Source organism: Salvia hispanica, chromosome 2 (genome assembly GCF_023119035.1).
Source record: "Salvia hispanica cultivar TCC Black 2014 chromosome 2, UniMelb_Shisp_WGS_1.0, whole genome shotgun sequence".
NCBI lineage: Eukaryota > Viridiplantae > Streptophyta > Magnoliopsida > Lamiales > Lamiaceae > Salvia > Salvia hispanica.
The window spans coordinates 11,757,265-11,775,143 of record NC_062966.1 but is presented as its reverse complement, the minus strand read 5'-3'; the positions used below and the strand labels follow the sequence as shown (position 1 = coordinate 11,775,143).

General features: G+C 32.0%; 1 protein-coding gene across 1 annotated transcript; it reads left to right on the top strand.

Moving 5' to 3' along the window:
* Positions 1-13,871: 13,871 nt before the first annotated feature.
* LOC125207978 (transcription initiation factor IIB-2-like) lies at positions 13,872-17,172 on the top strand. Its single transcript, XM_048107506.1, has 7 exons — positions 13,872-14,380; positions 15,029-15,053; positions 15,522-15,651; positions 15,744-15,874; positions 15,972-16,060; positions 16,605-16,681; positions 16,804-17,172. The coding sequence occupies exons 1-7, from the start codon at positions 14,031-14,033 to the stop codon at positions 16,941-16,943; spliced, it is 942 nt and encodes a 313-aa protein (XP_047963463.1). The 5' UTR covers positions 13,872-14,030; the 3' UTR covers positions 16,944-17,172.
* Positions 17,173-17,879: the final 707 nt, after the last annotated feature.

Below are 17,879 nucleotides of genomic sequence, written 5' to 3'. Positions count from 1 at the left end.
ATCCGTGAAGTATAATCTCTTACTAATCCATAAACCCAACTAGGGATATCAATCTAGTCTGAAATCCGTTGATTGGTCCGAATTACCCGGTAAAATCATAGGATTAGGACCGAGAAATCGTGACCCAAATGCAGAATAGGGCTACACGGGCTGACCCGTTCAGGTCGGTGGGTTATACGGGCTGGCCCAGGTGGATTGTGGGTTAGCCCATAGGTTGAGCATTTAAAATAAAAATTTAACTAAAATTTTATGTAATATACTTATGTGAAGTATATATGGTAATTACAATATTAAACCCAACATTGATATGAAGTATATATGGTAATTATGTATTTTCTCTCAAATTGAAAGTTAGAGTTATATGGAATATATATGTTATTAATATGTACTCATATTAAATGCCGCATTATGTGATTACACCTTTCCTCTCGAAGACAATGATCCGGTTGAAGCTTCAAAGGTTATTGATGTAGAAGAATGTCATTCAACTCCATAAAATGAATTTTTTGACATACTACTCCCTATCTATACTATCCTTTTTAACTACTTATGATTTATTTTTTGGGTATACTATTAAGAATGTCATTTAATCCAAATGCATGATTTCCATTTAATTTTAGTTAGATTCACGCGTGCCACTAATTAGCGTTATGTTTATGTATTTTGTTTTAGTTTTCAATCGCTATTATTTTCTTTCTATTGATCACTTTGATAATACTTTACTATTTGCGACAAATTATTTTTTATATGTGAGAACATTGGATTGGACAGAAAGTAACACATAAGATCGCTTTTTGACCCGAATAGCCCGTGGGTTAGCTCGAAACCCGAAGATTTAGGGTTAGGGTCGAAAATTCACAATCCGAATAACTCGCACCCTAATAGCCCGATAACCCGAGTGGATTGGCCCGAACCCAAGCGTGTTAGCTCAATTGATATCCCTGAACCCAACTATAAATATGAGTCATTGTAAAATTTTAGCATTAATTTGTTTTAAAAAATTGTATAAACAAATAATAAAAAATTTTGTAATTAAAATTGATTTTAATTATTTAAATCAATTTTCAAATTTTCTGACAAATTCTCGGCTACTCACAGGGATTGACCCTAGGCTGATCACCTACGGCAAATCCTAATTCATCTCCTAATACATACACACATACATGAATGATGGACCCCACCATCACTTATTACGTATGTGTGTATGTATTAAGAAATGTATTAGGATTTGCCGTAGGTGATCCTCTCTGGGATTGACCGGTGAAAGGGGTGAAAGTTGATGGAGCATCCATCTTGTGGATGTGCTAGAATAAATATAAATTGAAACAAATTTTTTTATTTGGAATGCGTGACAATTTTATTTTTGATTATTTATTGTTGTTCAACTCGTCACTGGAGACTGAAAAATATACTCCCCATGTCCCATTGGAAATGAAACGTTTTCTTTTTTAGTTTGTCCTATTAAAAATGAAATATTTCTTAAAATGGAAACATCTTTATCTCTATTTTTCATCTCTTTTACTTTACTCTCTCTTCATTAACTTATAAAACAACTCTACATAAAAATTCGTGCCGATTCTCAAATGTTGCATATTTAATAGGACGGAGGGAGTATGTTTTAGCTTTTAAAATGTGTAAACAGTGACAAAGGAACAACTAATTTCATTGCAGGATAATAAATAATTAGCCTTAAAATGTATAGTACTAATTAAGAAAAAAACGCGTGGCTCGATCTAATAACTAATGGGCTGTCCTCCCCATATTAATTTTATTTTAAATTATGGTTTCTAAGTTTTGCACGCACATATCCTTTTCAAATCATACAGTCATTTTTTTGCTTATTATGCAAATTGCAATATACTCCTTATTGTATGATAGTAATTCTTGTTCCTCAGTCTTATTAGGAGATGGCGGCTCTACTAAAATTAAATTGTCTTTTGACTTTTTGTAAAGGAAGACATGGTCATCAACTCATCATTTAATTACTGCTCCACTCGTCGTCGTCCAGGCTAAAATATGTCACGATTGATTTGGTTTATTCAGAATAAAATAATTTTTCAAGATTTTGAATTAAATTGGGATTTTGAGAAGAAAATGTTAATTTTGCGCCTTCAGTCGTGGATTAGGAGTTGGTGCCCAAGGTTTGCACTCTCACTTATCTCATCAACAGAAGATTTGACAAATATCAGAGGTTGGAACGATGATTAAAAGTAGCAGGTTTGTTGCTTGGTGAAGTTGGGGTTTGACTTTATAATCTCTTCTTCTCTCTTTGGCTGCATCTTTGGGGTGTTGTTGTTTGGTTCTTGCTTGGTTGCTTAGTTGTTACTCTGTTGTTTTTGCTAGTTTTTAAATTTCCAGTGTACTTTGGACCTCTGTTCGCCTTTTACGATTTTGATTTTTTTTCAATGCATAAAAATAATTGGACGGAAAGAGTACTGTAATTTTTAAATAGATAAGGAGTATATACTGTATATATTATACTGTATAGAAGAGGCCTCTAAAATGCTTCAAAGTTAGCAAATAAAGAGAGCTTTCTTCATCTTGAAGGTAATTAGTTAAGCCAATCCAAAACTAAACAAGATTCTAATAATTAATAAATACGAGTATCTATTATATCGATAATTGGATTAAAATATACTAGTATATGAATATTCTTGTAAATCAAAGAGGTTTACATTAGTCAACCAGAGCAGAAACTGAACTTGCAACTATTAAAATATTTTCCTCAATTATCATTTTCCTTTCATTTCTGACACTCCGACCTTTCAAAAGTTTAGATCGATCTATGGATTAATACCACTTACAACTAGTATTAAAATATTCTTGGTTGTATTAACGAGATTTTTATTAATAATACAGTATTATAAAAATTAAGATCTATCTCGAATGACACTATCAAAACTCGTTACATTTTTCACTCACTTATGAGTTATGAGCTATATGCTTTTGCGCTAATTAATCATGCACTTGTATCCCACTAGATTCTAGATAGGTGGGGTAATTAAAACCAAATGGAAAGTGATAGTTAATTAGTTGTAGATTTTATTTACATGCCACTTCAATTCCCAAGGCCTTTCATTTTTTTTCCTGCAAATTTAATTAAAGGATATAAAAGTAAACTTAGTTCCTATTGAACCAGATATTATTAATAAACCAGTTTTTATTTCTATAAAATCAGTTTATGTGGTTGTCCATAATAGTAATATAATATGGTCATATAGATTTATTCATAAATTATTTCATCAAGCTTGTCTTAATTAATTACTACTCCCCAATCTACATGAGAATCTGATCTCGATACAAACACATGATTATAAAAGAATAAATTGTTTTGAAATTATAAAATGTGAATGATAAAGCATAATATTGAAAAAAGTGGGTTTTAGCACTCCAATGCCACTATTTGCAGACATGAAGTTATGGGACAGCTTAATTTAATGCTTTTTTCAAATTAGATAACTGAGAACTTTTACTCCTTGCAAACGCTTGGTAAGTATATGAATTTTAATATAAAATTAATAAAGTTAGACGGAGGTAAAGAGAAAGAGTAATTAAAGTGTTGTTAGTGGAGAATAAAGTTCACTTTAATAGAAAGAAAATAATTTTTAAAATTAGAAAGTGCATATTCTTGTGGGACGAATTAAAAATAAAAGAGTGCATATTCTTATGGGACGGAAAGAACATTATGAGATATAGTATAACATAAATCAAAGTTCTATTTTAATACTGTCATACTACATTCTGGCAATCTAATAAGTAACATTGCCATAGTTAACGTTGTGGTACTGAGATGAGATATATATGGATTATGTAGTACCACTTGTTATTCTTTTGTTAAAAATTATGGCCTTTTCTGATTTATTGTTTTGTTTTGATATAACTTTTTATTATTTGCGTTAGTTTTATCTATATTATACTACTAGAATACTATACTAATTTAAGATTGAAGGAAAATGGAAGAGAATGACTAATAAAGAAAATGACTAATTAAATCGTTAGACTTATAGCAAAACATTAGTATAATATTACTGAAATCAGTAGTTTAATATTTAAATTAAATAAAAATAAGTACTTAATACTCTAATAGTATCAGATCGATGTATGGATGATAAGAAAAAAATCTCGTTAATACTGTAAACAAAAAGGAAGTTATTTGATTACTCAGAGAATATTTACATAAAATATCCAGAATGTGTTTTTTTTTTTATATTTAAAATCAGAAAACCAACTACACATGTGACGAAATTATTTTAAATAAATTGTATTGTGATATTTAATATACATTATTATAAGTGCACTAATCTTATATCGACTCTACAATGATGTACGAATAATACTATGATGCATAAAAATGTTATGAACGACTAATACATCAAGAAGTCACTTTTGCAATAGATCTATAATTTTTTGAAACTACTTAAAAACTAACACTGACAATTAATTTCGCTATTCACAAAGTTAAGATATTAACTAATGACGGTGTAGACATCTAAACAGAATAGTTTTCCTTCTTCGGGTACAATAAATATAATTAGATATATTAATTTAGATAAAAAAGTACTATCTTGAAATTCAGAGGAAATGTCTGACAACCAAATTATTTCATCCCAATCAAGTTTAAGAAACTTAGTTAAATTATGTGAACACAGGAGAAATCCGCCGCGTCATGCCTTAGAACTAAGAAGTAAGAACACAACACGGAAACAAGAGTTATTTTAAAATATTTCCATGTGTGTTGCACATATTTAGTACTCCCCTCAATAATGAATGTAACATGGACTAAAGCAATTAAAGTATAAATTCAATGCAAATGAAATAGGTTGGGATCTAGGCTGATAAAATAAATGCAAGTGACTAAAGTATCAAAGTCAAAACTCAGTAGTTAATTTAAAATTGATTTATAGGGAGTACTAAAAATTATCAATTTATTCTCTTTTTTACTATTTATTATCTCTTTATACAATAAATATGGTGACATTGAAGGAGTATTATTCATGTTAAAATACATCAAATCCATATCAAATCTAAATTATCAGACCCAGACACCCGAGAGTCAAATATGTTATTTCACTAGTTTTTTATATTTTCAATTATATTGTAAATCTAAACTGATTTTTGTATTTTTCTACATAACAATATATGGGTGTTAGGGTGTGTACTGTTCACCCATCATATATTAGACTCAATTTGGTGTAGAAAATTTTTTCAATCATATTACGAATCCAAACCTATTTTTGTATTTTTCTACGAAGGGGAGTGATCAATTACTAACTCATTATTTAATTGCTAACTACAACTAATTTAAGGCCACATGATTTTAAAAAACGTGTGGTCTATAATTTGCCACGTGCAATTTTCGTTTTTATTAATTAAATAAAAAAAATTACAAAAAAAATGTCAAATTAGGGTTTTGGATGAAAATGTCAATATAGTGTTTCGAAAATATCAACACAATGCTTTGAGAATGTCAACACAAATTTAGGATTGACATATTATTTTAGCTGTATTGACATTAGCCTGTGTACGAAAAATAAGAATATTCTAGATTTTTTTTTTCAAATTTTGACGTCGGAACATATGCATGTAGTATATCGTTGGAATCTTTATAAAATCTTTAATTTGATATATACTACTCCCTCCGTCCCACTTTAGCAGTCCCATTCACTTTTCTGCCATCTTTTTGTAAAAGTAATAAAAAATAGTTAAAGAAAAGAAACGGTAAATTAAAAGAGAGAATAATATAGAGAAGAGTCTTATCTATATTATTGTCTCTCTTACTTTACCATTTTTCTACTTTAACTATTTTTTATCATTTTTACAAAAAGAGGGTAGAAAAGTCAATGGGATTGTTAAAGCAGGACGAAGGGAGTATATGAATTTAAAGTTTTGGGATTTCTTTTAAAATTTAGTTATAACTAACTTGACATTAATACCCCTATTGATATTTTTTGGAATTAATCCTATGGCCTTATTGACGTTTTTTGTTGATCGTATTGACATTTCATGATTGATGATCTAGGCCTTTAATTTGAATATCTAATGGCTATTATTGAGTTGTAGTTAGCAATTAAGCATTGAGTTAGCAATATAACACTCCCCTTTCTACGGAACAATACCAACTATAAGTGTGTACTATAGTCACTCCAAAATTTTTGTAAGACATATCTTACAAATAATGAAAATTTTAAATTTGACGTAAATAATTCGAATAAAATTACTTTTAGCGTCATATATATATATAGGAGAGTGTTATATTGCTAACTCATAACTTAATTGCTAACTACAATTAAATAATAGCCATTAGATATTCAAATTAAGGGTTTAGATCATTAGTCTCTAAATGTCAATAAGATCAATGAAAAATGTCAATGAGGCCATAGGATTAATTCCAAAAAATATCAATAGGGGTATTAATGTCAATTAGCTACATGTTTAGTTATAACTAACTTTTAAAAGAAATTACAAAACATTAAATTCATATAACATATATCAAATTAAAGATAATTTCATAAGGATTCCAATGATATCGTACATACATATGTTCCGATGTCAAAATTTTAAAAAAAATTCAATTTTTTTAAATTTTTTTTCATACAAGCAGAAATGTCAACATACTATATAAAATATGTCAATATAATACATGTAGAATGTCAATATAAGCAATGAGTTAACATTCTTAAAGCATTGTGTTGATATTTTTGAAGCAATATATTGACATTTTCATCCAAAGCCCTAATTTGGAGTTTCTTTTTATCTTTTTGGATTTTATTAATAAAAATGAAAATTACACGTGGCAAATTGTAGACCACACGTTTTCTAAAATCCTATGACCTTAAATTAGTTGTAGTTAGCAATTAAATGATAAGTTAGCAATTGACCATTCCCTATATATATATATATAGGGGAGTGTTATATTGCTAACTCAATGCTTAATTGCTAACTACAACTCAATAATAGCCATTAGATATTCAAATTAAAGGCCTAGATCATTAACCACAAAATATCAATACGATCAACAAAAAACGTCAATAAGGCTATAGGATTAATTCCAATAAAAATCAATAGGGGTATTAATGTCAAGTTAGTTATAACTAACTTTTAAAAGAAATCCCAAAACTTTAAATTCATATAACATATATCAAATTAAAGATAGTTTTATAAGGATTCCAACGATATACTACATGCATATGTTCCAACGTCAAAATTTGAAAAAAAAAATCTAGAATTTTCGTATTTTTCGTACACAGGCTAATGTCAATACAGCTAAGATAATATGTCAATATAAAACATATACAATGTCAATCCTAAATTTGTGTTGACATTCTCAAAGCATTGTGTTGATATTTTCGAAACACTATATTGACATTTTCATCCAAAACCCTAATTTGACGTATTTTTTTAATTTTTTTCGATTTAATTAATAAAAACGAAAATTACACGTGACAAATTGTAGACCACACGTTTTTTAAAATCATGTGGCCTTAAATTAGTTGTAGTTAGCGATTAAATGATGAGTTAGCAATTGATCACTCCCCTATATATATATATATATTAAAAGATAAATTTAAGTTGATATAAATGGTAGGAAAAGCCTTTAGAAAGCTAAATTAGTTATTAAAGGGGTTTGAGTTTTGGGCCTTTTTTATATTAGACTCTCTTAATGAAAGTAAGTCTCAATTTAATTGTAACCCAAAATTATGTACTTTCTTGTCCAACAAAGATTATAAATTTTTCTTTTTTTATTTTCTCAACCACGTTAATTAATTACTAAAAAAAATATTTTTATCTCTATTTATTTTCTCTCATACTCTCTATGTCACATTAAATATAAAACATTTACTTTTCGGCACGAGAATTTATGTTGTGTTATTTTGTGAGTTAATAAAGAGAAAATAAAATAAAGAAGAAAAAATAGAGATGATTTTGCTTGCATAGTAGGAAGCGTTTCATTTTCAATAGATAACCAAAAATAGAAAATGTTTAATTTTTTAGTGGGATAACAATAATATTTTATTTTCTCCACTTAACATACAAAATTACGTTGCGAAAAATTTTATAATGCCTAAGGAAGAAGATATCATATTCCTTCGAACGAATGAAGTACTCCCCCCGTCCCATTCAAGATGACTACCTTTCATTTTTTGTTTGTCCCAATCAAGATAACTACTTTCCAGTTTTAAAAATAACCTTCTCTCTTCTCATTGAAATATTCAACTACATTTTTCCTCTCTAACTTTATTCCATCTAACAACACTTATTAAAATCTCGTGTCACTAAAGAATGTGGCCATCTTGAATGGGACGGAGGGAGTATTAATTTGGACCACTATACAAAGAAATATTGGATTCTCATCCTGAAGTACTCCCTCCGTCCCCGATTAGGAGTCACAATTTGACCAGACACGGATTTTAAGAAATGTAAAGAAAAGTTGGTTGAAAAAGTTAGTGGAAGGTGAGACCCATTTTTTTTATATTGGAATGTGGGACCTACTTACTATTTATGGTAAAAATGAAGTGTGATTCTTAATTGGGACGGACCGAAATAGAAAAGTGCGACTCTTAATCGGGGACGGAGGGAGTATTAATTTGGATCACTATACAAATAAATATTGGATTCTCATCCTAATAAGAGCATCTCTAACAAAGAAAGGTAAATGAAAAAGGTATACCATCTATTTACTTTCTCAAAAAGTGAAATATACCATTTCAAAAAGTAATACTACATTTCGAAGGAAAAAGGTATATAGAAAGGTATATTACTTAAAAAAGTAAAATAATAGTACAAAATGCATTAAAAAACATAAAGTGTAATACCTTCTCAAATACCTTCTTCCTTAGAGAATGATTCTTCATGAAAAGAAGGCAAATATGATGGTTATATGATTTTACCTTCAATGGAGAGGTAAAGATACCTCTTCAAAATTAAAAAATGTATAATACCTTCTCAAATACATCTCTCCTTGGAGAATGATATTACATGGAAAAAAGGTAAATATGATAGTTATATGACTTTACCCCCTCTATTTACCTCTCTCTTCTTATGTTTATAATTTCAATTAATTAAATATGTTACTTGTTTAAATTAATTAATATTATTTACCTTGTTTAGTTCAATATATCATTATTTATTGTATTGAAATTAAATTTCTTTGTATAAAAAGAATTTATTTTGAACATCTCTCAGGGGTAACGTCAATATAGTCTCAATCAGGACTAATCGACACTAGTAACAATCATAACAACAATTATAATACAACTAGACATTAATTACCATCAACTTTAAAAAGTTCCTTACCCATTGACAAGTCAAAAAATTGAATAATCAATTCTGCATGCTCAATAGTATTTATTATATAAAATAAAAATACCCCCAACCTTCCTAATAATTTGATTAGATACGAGTTTTAAGAAATATAATAGAATGTGTATTGAAAAAATTAGTATCATATAAGCCCTACTTTTATATAAATTTTATAGTGAAGTGTCATATAAGTCCTACTTTTATATAAATTTTTTAGTGAAGCGTCAGTAAGAATGAGTTAGTAGAATGTAAGTCCATTATAAAAAATGGTAAAAGTAAAAAAGATAAATTTTTAAGATTTATAAAAGTATTTTTAAAATTTTAGTATCTCTGATGGACTGAATAGGGCCCCACCCATACTAAGCTTGGGCTATGCTGGACTGGATTGGTCCAACCTGATTGACGACTCTATTAATATTTGTAGTACCTAGATTTAGATGGCCCAAATAAGTTTTGTTAATTGACAACTCCAAATGGGGGTCTAATAATAAAAGTTCAATAAAAATAACAACAATAATAAATGATTCATGTGAAAATACAGTGCTATCTTCTTTTCTTTTTTAGAGTCTATTAATTTGTACCTAGATTTAGATGGCCCAAAATAAGTTTTGTTAATTGACAACTCCACGCTAATGGGGTCTAATAATTAAAGTTCAATAAAAAGTACTCTCTCCGTCCCAAGGTATTAGACCAACTTTCCTTTTTGGAATGTCCCAACATATTAGACTCATTTCCTTTTTTAGCAAAAAGCATCTATCTTATTTTATTCTCCACCTACTTTTTTCTCTTTTCTCTCCCCTATTTTTTCCCTCTTTCATACTTTACTCTCTTCACTTTAACTATTTAAATATCAATTCCTTAAATCATGTACCCAAAAGAAGTGAGTCTAATACTCCGGGATGGAGGGAGTAGTAATTTAATAACAATAATGAATAAGTGATTCATGTGAAAATACAGTGCCATCTTCTTTTCTTTTTTCGTCTTTCCTATTCTTGGAGGGTTGCAAAGTTGGTATTAGTTGAGCTAAATAACTTGATTAATAATTTAAATTTTATTCCATATACAGTAAATCTTAATTTCGAAATGCTTTTATACAGTGATAACCAATAAGGATTATAGTCACTCTATCCTCATTTGATGAGACTTATGGAAGGGTACATAACCAAGTAGATGACTAAAGTTGTTACAAACTCAAGTTTTAGGTTCAAACCTGAAACCAAAATTCAAGGGTCATTAGATAATGGACTCAATTTACGTTGCTCGTTCATGTTCATTGGTATGGATTGGGCAGATATGAATCTGAGTCATCGGGTTTCACTGTTTACTCCATATTTTTGCTTCTTAATTCGTGTGTTCATGTTTCAAGATATAATTATGGGACCCACTACTTTCAACTTTTATTGGAAAATAATTTAAGAGTTTGTTGGTCAAACTTTCCAAAATACCCTCATCAAAATGGTATATTAGGAGTTTGCAGGGGTACATATGGTATTTTACCTTCATATCTGGATCCAACTTCCGATGCAGGAATCAAATACCACCTCAATCCAAAGAAATGAATTAGGCACATTCCATACGTCAACAGTGCGGGCCCATATTTGAACAACGGGCTCTCCAAAATTAAACCTTGAAACATGAACTCCATAATTGACCCAAATTTGTGCCCAATTCTACCTATATCTAGGAACATGAAGTATTGTTTTGTAATGCTATCTTCTTTTGATCTGTTAGGCACGAAGGAATTGATCACACAGAATTAGAATTGAAACCTTTAATTCTAAATTTAAGGTTTGGTATTAAAAAATATTTGGAGTTGAATTACAATATCAATTCTTCTCAATTTTATAATTTGAATTCCATATCAAAAATAGATAATTAAATTTCAAATAATTATAAAATTATAAAATTGAGCACCTTCGCACACAAACACATTGCATAAACTTCATATCAAATTTTCAATTCAATTATTTAGTATATCATTTTATCGAACAAAAGATTTGAAATTGAATTCCAATTCAATTTTTTTTTTCAAATTCAATTCTGTAGAATTTCTGTATCCAACGGATCTTTATTAATTTTGAATTTGCAAATCGCAAAAGTGAGATATGATATGATTTTCCTATATAAGTGCTTAATTAAGACTTGAAATAAAATAACATACAGACCTTTATTAATTTCGGCTTTGCTTTAAAACACTACGTATGAAGTAGTTTCTCAAATTCTTGTTCTAATTTTGCTTTGATTCAGAAGTATGTGGTCTTTCATAAATTTTCGTCTTATTTTTTGGCTTTGCCTTAGAATTTCACAATTCAAGGTCTACATATTTTTTGGCAAAAGATTTTCGGTGCATACTTAAAATATCGTAGTCGCCAAAGCAGTTCGGTCTAAGACGCATTTCATAACTAGTACTCCCCCCGTCCCACAAAAGATATCACACTTATGCGATGATACATGATTTTAGGAGATTTTATTTTGTGTGTTAAATGGAGAGAGAAAATATAATATTTATATTCATGTGAAAGAGAACTTTTTCCAAGAAAGAAAAATATGACATCTTTTGTGGGACAAACTAAAAAGGAAAGTATGACATTTTTTGTGGGACAGATGAAATACTATTCAATAAGAAGCCGCAATGTAATAAAATAATCTATTCACTCCACAAATGCAAGTAGTGGAGATCCTCAAATAATAACTGAGAATTCTAGGAGTGGTGCCCGAAATTTAATTCAGCAGGGGCAAAAATATTTATATGAAAAAAATTTAGAAATTTGGGGTGGGGCATTTATAAAAAAAATTAAATTTTCTTTTAAAATTGATTAACAACTTATTATACGTGGAAAATATTGTGGAAGGGCAATTGCAGCTTACACTCCCTTAATAGATTCGCCCTGGAGAATTCCCAAACGAGCATTTGGGAAAAATTGCAAATTTCAAGATAGTGTGAAAATCCAAGTGGTCAGATCAGAAATTGAAAATCCAAGAAATGGAATAACAGAAATTCATACGAAAGTCGAGAATAAAATACAAACAAGAATTTTTGGAGGTAAATGAAATTGAATTTAAAGGTTGTACTACGGAGATTTGAACCTGAGATCTTTGCCAAAGGAAAAAATGATTCACCCAAAGATTTAATGTCTAAGCTCTTTGTTGCTAGGACAAAGGCTCCGAAAAACACATACAAGATTCTGGTATGACAAGTTGACGGGGGAAGAGAGCCTCAAAACTAATTTTCCAAGGCTCTTCGTACAGTCAACCAAAAGAATTGTCATTGATTAGATGGAAGTTTAAGAAAATGAGAATTGGAAATACATTTTTAAATGGAGGGTGAAAATCCAAAAAGTGGCCATAACATGAAGTCAAATGAAAGTCCGAGAACAATATACTGACAAGATTTTTTTTTGGATAAATGAAATTAAATTTAAAGGCCGTACCACAGAGGACTCGAACCTGAGGCCTTTGACCTCAGAAAGATGATTCATCCAAGAGGTTTTGTTGGAGAATATCATTTCCACTAATGTTGATAAGAGGGCTCCAATTCGACACTTCGGTCAATAATGTTTACGCTTCTTGCTGCTAGGAGGACAAAGGCTCTGGACAACACACAAAAGATTATGCTATGACAAGTGGACGGGGAAGAGAGCCTCAAAACTATTTTTTCAAGGCTCTTCATACAGTCAACCAAAAAGAACAAACTCATTGATGAGATAGAAGTTTGGAAAAATCGGAATTGGAAATAGATTTTTAAATGGAGGATAAATCTTTTTACTTGGGAGAGGGATATTGGTGGAGATCTTTTTCTAGCCGTGAATCGCATTGTTTCGAGAGAGTACTTATAGCTAGAGGTGCCTAAGGTTTACGATCCGGCGATTAACCGCGAAACCGTAATCAGAACCGAGAGAATTTATCCGAACCGAAACCGTCAATTTTAGAACCATGGTTCGGTTTAGGTTCAAAAATTTCCGAACCAAAACCGTGCAAGAAATCAAGGCGAAACCACAAAAAACCGTCGAAAATCCGTTAAAAACCGCCGGTTCGGAACCAAAACCGAAACAGGTGGTTTTGAAACCGTAACCGTAACTAAAACACGCTTGCGGTTTAGTTTCGGTTCGGTAATTTCCAAAACCGGAACCTGCGGTTCCGAACCGTTACCGCCGGTTCTGGAACCGTGGGCACCTCTACTTATAGCCATTCAATAAGTCAAATGCTTTTTCTTTATTTAACCTTGTTTTGTAGGTTAGTCGATGTCTTAATAACATGAGCACAACGACAAAAAATAAATGTCTTGCTTGGACAAATGTTGCCGCACCATTAGCAATCTTATACATCTGATTCGTCCTCCAAGGAAGATTAAACATAAAGGTTAGACTTCACAGATTTGATACTCGAGGAATTGAATCGATCGGTTAAAGAGGTAATACCGTCAATTAGTAATATAAATAAAATAAATTTTTAGTTTTTTTTAGATAAAATAAAATAAATAGATTAATGATTATTAACAGTATAAAAAATTACTCCGTTTGTATCTTCTTCTTCATCGAAACAGTAAAACTTGGCAAGACGAAAATGGTCATGTAACTGACTTTTTGCGTGTGACAATAAATTGGAAAACAACCCAAAATTTCTCTCTCTATCTCTTCCCTCAAAACCCAAAAAATTCACACCCCAAATTACAATCTTCCCATCCCGAATTGGATAATCTCCGCGCCCCCAATTCGACTAATTAAAAAGAAATGATGTCGGACTCGTACTGTCCAGACTGCAAGCGCAACACGGAGGTGGTATGCGATCACGCGGCGGGCGACACCGTGTGCTCGGAGTGCGGGCTCGTCCTGGAGGCCCGCTCCATCGACGAGACTTCCGAGTGGAGAACCTTCGCCGACGATTCCGGCGATCATGACCCCAATCGTGTGGGTGGGCCCGTTAACCCCCTTTTAGGAGACGGGGCGCTCACCACCGTCATCTCCCGGGCCGCCAACGGCTCCAATGCCGATTCCTCCTTGGCCCGCTTGCAGAACCGTGGAGGCGACCCGGACCGGGCCATCGTCTTGGCTTTCAAGGCTATTTCGAACATGGCCGATAGGTCTGTGCCTCTTTATCTTGTTCCTCAATTTTACTTTGTGGTCTGTTGGAAATATTTTGATTTTAGTGGGATTCTTGAAAATTGATGTTAATTGGTGTTTCTGTGGTTAAAAATGATTATGGGTTCTGAATGGTTTTAGTTCTTTCGCGAAGCATGAAGGGTTTCAGTAGCTTCTTATGGCAATGTTTGAGTAGATGGTGCAAAGATGTTACATTGATTTTACCACTATTAGTTATAAGCTGTTAAAAAAGGTGGGATTTCCTATTTTGTATTCCTTCTTGGATGTATTGTTATTTTGAAGCAATTTGTTTTGAAATCTAGAGTTGCTTTTATGGTCCTTCTTGATTAGTGCTTGTGTATGTGTCATATATTATCAAGTTGGTCTCGTCTTTTCTATTCATCGGTTTGAATCTAGTAGTAGTAATACTATATATACACAAGTTCTATGCTGAGCTGTTGCTCATAGTTGTAAAGGATGAATGTTATTGATTCTTGTTTTGCTTTATTATTGTCATAATTGAATGAATGGATGATGTGATAATCTAGAGATGACACAAATCTTTCTTCTGAAGCAATTTGCCGCATTTGGTATATTTGGTAGTAATCATAATAATAGAACTGACTTGGGTCGTTTCTTGCCTCTTCTAGGTTGAGCCTTGTAACTACCATTAAGGTAAGCATTTCTACTGATTGATTCTCCATAATTGCGGGAATTCACACCGACTGCCTTTTATAAATTACCTCATCAAGTTTTCAAACACACTTGTCTGAATGCTGCCAATTTTTTTGTCTTGTTTCATTCTTTCCTCCCTCCCTCCCTCTCTTATAAATTTGACTCGCCTATTTTCTCCTCTGAATCTTGATCTTTTTTAAGGCTGAAAGTTTGTTTGGGGCTCTGTACATATCTTAAATTGCTTCAGTATGCAATGTGGTTTCGACTTTTGATGAAAAGAATATTCGTAATATTTTGTCTCCGTGCTCTCCCAACATCAATAGACTAACTGTATGTGTCAGTGACTTAAAGGCAATAAGCATTATCCTTAATACACAGTCATCAGAAGAAGTGTATTAATATAATTTCTATTTAACATTACAAATATCAGATTTGAACTTTGGTTTCTAATGGTGCTTTTGTTTAAAGGATCGAGCGAGTGAAATATATAAGAGGTTAGAAGATCAGAAGTGTACGAGGGGAAGAAACTTGGAGGCTCTTGTGGCTGCCTGCATTTATATTGCTTGCCGTCAGGAAGGCAAGCCACGAACTGTGAAAGGTGCAGCCATTAAATAACTTGCACACTAGAATTTGTTGTGTACATATTTGCCTTTTTTACGAAGTGCTCTAAAATCTGTGGGTCGTAACTAGAAATATGTTCCATTGTTGCTGGAGCCACAAAAAAGGAAATCGGTCGAGCTAAAGAATTTATCGTCAAACAGTTGAAGGTCGAGATGGGTGAATCAATGGAGATGGGTACCATTCATGCAGGAGACTATTTGGTGAGGTCACATTAGGCCATGTCAGACTACATATATATTTTCTTAATTTTTATCACTGAAGTAACATCTTGTGTTTTTATTTTGCTTTGGCCTGTAGAGACGTTTCTGCTCCAATCTTGGTATGAGCAACGAAGAGGTCAAAGCTGTCCAAGAAACTGTCCAAAAGGCAGGGGACTTTGACATTAGGTATGCTTCCATTACCTATCTCAGTTTCAAGAGCTGATTGTTATTTGTGTATTCTAGAGGCATAAACTACATGTGGGTTGTGGAGCTCAAATTTTCTTGTCAGTGTGTAATACTTATAAGATACTCCCTCCGTCCTAGAAATAGGTGTCCCCTTTTGACTTGGCATGAGTATTAAGAAATATAAAGAAAAGTGGGTGGAATATGAGTCCCACTTTATATATTATTATTATTATCATAATAAAATGCGAGTAATGAATTAGTGGAATGTGGGGCATACTTATCATTTATAGTAAAAGTGAAAAAGGACTCTTATTGTGTGACGGACCAAAATGGCAAAAAAGGACTCTTGTTGTGGGACGGAAGGAGCATTAATCTGAGAGATATGAATGAAAGGTTGTTTAGTAGTAACTCTTTAGAAGATGAAATCACTGGACGCTTTGAATCCTTTGATCTGAAATATTTGTTGAGTCGAGCTCATCATGCGTTGGTGATTTACATTTGAAGCTTTAATTGATTTATGAACATGATTTTGCTTCCATTGCAGGAGGAGCCCCATATCAATTGCAGCAGCAATAATTTTTATGGTAACACAGCTGTCGGAATCAAAGAAACCCCTGCGAGGTTCTCATTCGAACCATCTTATTTGTGTTTACTATACAAATTTCTTGATTTGAGCCTTGGTAAACGCTGTTGATTTATGATATATGGGCATTGAAATGAAAAAGGAGATTGTATGGTTGCAGACATCTCGATTGCAACTACGGTGGCAGAAGGGACGATCAAGAATGCTTACAGAGATCTGTACCCGCACGCCGCTAGGATCATACCGGAATGGTACGCTAAGGAACGGGACTTGAAGAATCTCAGCAGTCCCAAAGCATAAGTAAACGTCTTTTGCATCCCCAAACAGGCTACGGTGCTGCAGTCCCACATCGGTTTTACTTGATAGTTAGTTGATCAACCCTACTCTATTGCATCCCAAATGTGATAGTATTTGATTGTCATGTTATATTATGAGATAATGATTTATTCACCCAGATTCTTTTTCTGCTCACGCTAGGAGTACATTTTTATAAATTTAAATTGGGGAAATGTTGTAATGTGCAAGACTATTAGAGGTTTTCCATTAAAGTTAATTAAGATTTTAACGCGGTTTGGACCGCATTTGGGGTGCGAGGCCGGGTTTGTGTTGCAGACCAGCAAGGTGATGCTGCTGTGATCCACTCCACAAACCTATTTTATAGAATTTGTGATTTTGGTTAAAAATGTGACAACTAAAAGACCGAGTTCTAGTTGGATTTAGTATTTGAAATGAGAATGTGTTGTGAATATCTAATGCCAAGGTTTGAGAAAAGTGACCGGCGTCAATGTCATTTAATGAGCTGACAAATCATACGGGTAGGGTCATTATCTAACGACTTGAATGTTAACCCGATTTGTTATACTCAGTCCGTCCACTATTAAATGTTTTATTATGCACTAGCCTTTTCTATCCATTTTATATAAAATTAAACAAATTCTTAAAATTCTATGAGACATTTAATCATGGAAACGGATGGAGACAGATGGAATATATTCAAACTCGAACATAATTTGCAACTGACACGAACCTACAAAATTAGTATAGCACAATCCTATTCTTGTTTCCCCAAATAGTAACAACATGATAATACTTGAAACTTAGGCATTACATCTACGCGACAGTAACTTAAAAAAATCGAACTCCAATATAGTTTAAATCTAACAAGGCTGATACACGTGGGATGCGACATCTATAAATAAGGTATAATTAGAAAAGGAATAGAATAATCAATATACC